At 34.3% G+C, this 6,021-nt stretch overlaps 1 protein-coding gene across 1 annotated transcript; it reads right to left on the bottom strand.

The window, feature by feature from the left end:
• Positions 1-294: 294 nt before the first annotated feature.
• Positions 295-1,842, bottom strand: LOC121972428 (putative aldehyde oxidase-like protein). The gene is made up of 4 exons (XM_042524097.1): positions 952-1,842; positions 637-729; positions 449-547; positions 295-357 (listed from the first exon to the last, which is right to left on the bottom strand). Exons 1-4 carry the CDS (start codon positions 1,840-1,842, stop codon positions 295-297), a joined length of 1,146 nt encoding a protein of 381 aa, XP_042380031.1.
• Positions 1,843-6,021: the final 4,179 nt, after the last annotated feature.

Raw genomic sequence — 6,021 nt, 5'->3', positions numbered from 1 at the left:
TCAAACACACAAGTTTTACAAAACCTCATCATTGACTAACCGCTGTTGTTGGTGTCCATCGCATGGAATTGCTTCTTTAAGTCCAACAATCTCTTCTTCTGAAAGGCTTTCAGCTATCACTCTTAGAGCCATCTTCTTCAACTTGTCATCAGCACACCTGGGGTTGTAGGCAATCAAGAAATTTTGTATGAAAACTTTCATACATGTAAATCTCGTACTAAATAATATGTCAATGTTATATATACATGTAATTCATACCGTAAGTGTGTTTATATCGTAACTGACAAGTTTTCTTTATATATTGAACAAAATCAATAGGACAAAAAATCCAATTCCTTGAACAAAAGACCCTTCAACCTGCAGAAACACTCAGATATAAGTATATGAACATACGGCTGATTGTGATTTAGGATTATAAAATCAATAGGACAGATGAAAAAAAAAAAACCTGTCCTAGATCCACGGCAGGACTCAAGCTCTGTCCGCAGTCATATGTAAGGTCTGCTCTCAATATCGTAGTAGCTCCAGTGAGAACATCAATTTCTACCTAGAATGCACACAATTTTCAAAATCAAGAAAACAGACTAGCAATGTGATTACAAGCCAATCATATGAATGATCTACAAAGGAGGTTACCTCGCTTATAGCAGCCCCATAATTTAGATATGATGAAGTATCGTCAGCAACCCAAAATGTACTCGCTGATAAGTTCACATATTGCAAATTTGCCTGTATATTGTAAGGTAACTAGTTCATAATGGATGAAAGGAAGTAACTGCTTTGATTTCCAAAATATAAAAAAGCCCAGGAAATCCCTAAAAGTGAATGCATATAAGCTATCCTGTCCTTCACTTGCATAAGCTAGCTAACACATACAGACTACAGAAATAAGCTTAGCTTCTTGCCAATAAATAAACAGTAGTACATTTGATTAATGACGTAATTACACACCTGGGTAATAAGGGTGTCCCATGAAATTGATCCCATTTGCTCTTCCAAACTTTGCTTAAGAGGCTTTAATCTGCTGACTAGAATAGAGCATGCTAGACGAACTGCTTCGCAGCTTGCTTCAGATTTGGTGCTTCCAGCAGTTAAACCTCCCTGAACCAAACTCAGAGTATCTGCTTGAATGATTCTAACCCTATCCAAAAGATATTTTTTCTCTTCATCCCATAGCTGTTCAAGACCGAATGCAGCCATTTGCTTCACCTTTGTCCACAGTCCCTGGCCTATTTCAATTCCTCCGACTTCAACAACAATTGAACCATCATTTAGAATGGATACTTTCCCTGGTGTTGGCATTGGTTCCACTTCATATACAATTGGTACCCAAGAAATCCCTCGTTTTTTCCATTTGTTGCAACTATTGAAATGCAATACCATTTCAAGACGATTGAAGTAGCTTGCAGATGTAAACAACTCATCAACTATAGCAGGTAAAGTATATTCCGGAGCTTCTCCACTGCTACTTCCATAAAAAAACTTCAGGCTTTCATATGTATGCAAATTTCTTTTTCTCACAACATCGACATCCAAGGACAGGAAAGATGCTACACGCTCAATAATAGCTTCAGCAATGTAAGATCCCTGTACCTGCCCTGGTGCTCGCATCGATGATTTACTTGTAAGATTCATCTTGCATAGTTTAATATCAAAAGCGAGAGCACCCCAGTTGTATTTTTTTAGACAAGTTATAATGGCATGTGAAATAAGTGGACTATAATCCTCTGATATGCCTGCATTTACCAACAAATTCAAGTACAAGGCCGTAATCTTTCCATCGGATTTAAAACCCACAGAATAGGTTATTTTCATTGGATGCCTTCCTCCTACCATTACCATATCCGTGCTACGATCAAGGTACATCTTTATTGGATGACGCAACTTAAAGGCTGTGAGAGCACATGCTGTTGCAATCTGTGAGCATCAGGGAAAAACCATAGTCTAACGGTTTATTAGCTAAATCATAAACATTCCAAAGCCAGAGAGGGAGAGATAGAGAATGACATCACACATTATTATTTTGTCTAAAATGTAGCAAAATGATATGATTGAACGATTTTGAGATTTTGAGACATTTTGACTGGATGTACAATGGGCTAAAAATATAAATTACATCTATCAACAAGAAAAATCACAAGTAACTGCATTAAGGGATGACTTCTTTAAAAATTTTAACATGATTTACCAAACCAATATAAACTAATTCTTTTATTGAGCATAACTTCATTACATACTGCCAAGTTCGATATTTTTTATTTCATGTAAGAATTCCATAACTCAACTTTGTTTCAATAATAGAGAAAGTTAACTAAGGAACTGAAACTTATAATAAGCCTTAATAAATTAATGAAAAAAGAATTGTTTAGAAGTTCACTGAGAAACATATGAAAATACAACAAATGCAACTGCAAAAAAAAAAATAAAAAACTAGTATCCAATTAACTTTTTTTTATACTTTCAGATCAAAAGGTCAAATTTATATACTTTGGTTCATGTTCAAGCAAGAGGATAACAATCTCATCGACAGTTAGTATTTCCTTTTAATATAGAACACTAAAAAGAAGGAATATCAATGATGAAACAAACCTGAAAATGCGAGCTACTGAGGCAGCGAGCAATCTGCTTGAACAAGGTAATCATGCAGCGTTGGAACTCTGTCGTGAGCATCAAAGACCAAATATTACCAAATATTAAGATCACTGACAAACCAAATAATACCTTATTTTTAACAGCTATCTAGAGGATCTGGCTTTTTGACTTGAAGCTGGTTCAAAGAAGACAAATCAAATATACAAATACTAAGATGAAAGCATAATGAAGTAGTTAACTTTTTCTACTTTACCTGATTATAAGATCTACAGCTTCTTGCTCAGTATTTTGCTGCACGAGTAATTATTAGAAAAATAAACCCAATAGTGGAACAAAAGCTAGATAAAGAAACTAGATAATTTACACTGACAGAACTTTACAGAATAACATATAATACAGTGCTTTGTACTTGCATATTAATCCAGAAAACATCCTTTCACCTAAGTGACAATTTTTCCAAAACATCATCATTCACAAAACATCATCATTCACTAAAAATTTTCACAAGTTTTTAAACTTCAGTGACAACTTTTCTTTGGGGTCAACTGCTCAAGGTCGATCTGGTAACTATGCACTGCATCAAAAAAATTGGCATTAACTATGATTCCATTACCAAAAAAAACCACCATTCCATGAACTTAAATCTAAATAGAATTATGGCAACTATCATTCCATACCTATTCATAAATATGATCTTGTATGCACTCCGCCAACTCGGACCGAACCTCATCAATTTGTTCACGAGAGTACCCTATTTTTGTGAACTGTGAGCATACACAATTTATGTTAATGGAAAAAATAATCAACACTGATCACTTTGCAATTTTAAATAGTTTATGTCAAATAATTTGAGATAAGCTAAATAATGTTACTATTGATTGCAGCGAATCTCTCTCAATAGTCTCAACTTCTTCAATAATTTCTCTCATAAATCGCATCACAAAAAAACCACATTGTTTCGCAGGAGAGGAGATTGAGGAGCCTATATATAGTAATTAGAGTCAAATTGTTAATGAAAATTATACACATTACAATATATGTTAAACAAAAGTACACATACCTTAACTACTTCCCACTTAACATTTTTCCTACCTTTCCTTCCCTTGGTTGAATTAAACAATTTTAAGGCCCTTCATACGTTAAGAATATTTGTTAAATAAGATTTTTATTATAATAAATATTTACTAAAAGAAATCTGAACTCACATTTCCATTACGTATTTTGAATCATCATCGCGAATGCGGCAACTTAGGGAATCCAACAAGTAAATAGCATCCTTGTAAGGTTCAATAACACTAAGATTCCAATGGAAATTAACTAGGCAAATACATAGGATTATACCGATTACGATCCAATGTATGAAGGGCCAAAATTGCATTGATTCCAATGCAGCAACCAAAATTGCATTGATATAGATTAATTAACCTTAATTGCAATTTTAATTTGCTACAAAAATTTGATTCAACAATCATCAGATCTTCACCTGGCTAGGCTACCAATATCTAATCCCATCGGATTTCATCCTAAAAAAATAGAACCATTACTTATCAACCGATATCGATTAAATCGGCTCATCTAATCTGCATCTACCTTAAAAGATATTCTAATTAATGAAAATATTTATGTATTAATTGCTAGTGATATCAGAACACCTGAGATTCTCAAGGACTTGATGAACAGGCCAGAGGTATAAATAATCATAGAATTATATCGTGGATTAAAAATGCCTTTTCTCTAATATCATACAGCTAACCAACTTCAATACATACTACCAAAGAAGCATAGGACTTTCATTCAATTATGTATAATCAAACAAATTTCCTTTAAAATTTTATAAGTTAAAAATGGATGTTATGCATTTGCAATAGCAATCAGAGAAATCCGTGTTAAAATTTCACTCTCAATATTAATTGATAAAAAAAATGCTGCATTTAACATCACTAAGTATATTTAACCGCATATTAACTATGGAAACAAAATCCATAATTATTTTACCGGTATCAAGTAGTCCATTAGCTCTTATGGTACTAGAGTGTAGACCCTTGATACAAATATTTAGAAAAATCTCCACTAATTCAATTCTGGATGGTCCTATATGATGTACTTTTATAAGTAAACTAAGTTTCAAATAAAGAACAAACATCATAGGAACATAAATCACTAAACTAACAAGCATTACATGGAATTAAACTAAAGAAAATGTATCAACTAAAATCTATATAATGGAAGAGACATTTAATCAAACACTTGATGGGCATGAGTCAATGAAATCATAATGTCTACAAATTGAAACATAGGATGTGTACACTTGATGGGCTGAACGAGAATATTAAGATCCAAAGAAGCCGATTACGATGAGATCTTCATAATTAAACTTAAAAATTGATTTGCAGCTTGAATCATCAAGGCCACGATGCTTAATGTTCTTTGGAAATGGTGGTAGAAAGTAGTGTTCAGCAGCCCCTGCTTTCGAGATAAGATACAGACAATTCTCAGAAAGTAACAAAAACACTCACCGTTCAGCTTGTATCTGGCATCTAAGCTAAAGTTTTCAGTGGACCTTTTGCAAGTGAGTAAGAGTAATAAAATTAACTCGGACGAACTTTTGATCTGCTTTAATGCATCACCCGGGCTCTCCTTCCAGGGGGAAAAAAATGGCTTGAACTAATTCCCCCTCTTGCTCCAGCTACATATATATAACTGCAAAACCAGTGAAGTGTCATGCACAGGTTTCAAAATCAAGTCTAGGACTGTGCCTTCATTCATGTGATGCTGCTTCACCTTTTTACCAGGTAAACATAAAAATGCTCTGCTAAAAAAGATCAACACATGCTCTGATAAGCAAGCACTTCGCATACTGTTAGCAAACCTGAAGAATATCACGGACAGAAAAGTTAATGCATATAACTTTCTGAATACAGACCAACAACGTTACAATCTGCGATCTTACTGAAAGCTCAATGACACTCTAGTTTTATATATATATATATATATATATATATATATATATATATATATATATATATATATATATCCCATGCAGAGGTGGGTACTGAATTAGAAATTAAAGCATCAGTCAATGGAGAAACAGATCATAGGAATCAGGGGAGGGGGAAAATTGATGCAGTATGAATCCGGCAAAATGGCTAGTTCAGAAAATAATCAAAAATAAACAAAATCTTATTCTAGAGGGATGGAAGAAATTTTACCTTTCTTTCTTCCGTTCCTCCTACTCTCGAATCTGCTCTGCGAGGAAGGAACTAAGATCGAAGGGTTCAGAGGAGTTGAGGAGCCGTGAGAAGATTAGGAAGGGTAAGCTGACTTTGATTGAGGAGATGGGGAAATGCGAGATTAGGGATCTCGACTTGGAGGAGTTGGGCCGGCGTGAGGAGTTTTGCGTGAGGAGTTTGGGTCGAGATTAGGGTTCAG

The sequence above is a fragment of the Zingiber officinale genome, chromosome 4A (genome assembly GCF_018446385.1).
Source record: "Zingiber officinale cultivar Zhangliang chromosome 4A, Zo_v1.1, whole genome shotgun sequence".
NCBI classification, from domain to species: Eukaryota; Viridiplantae; Streptophyta; class Magnoliopsida; order Zingiberales; family Zingiberaceae; genus Zingiber; species Zingiber officinale.
Note: the sequence above shows the minus strand (reverse complement) of the source record. Positions and strands in the feature narration are given on the sequence as shown.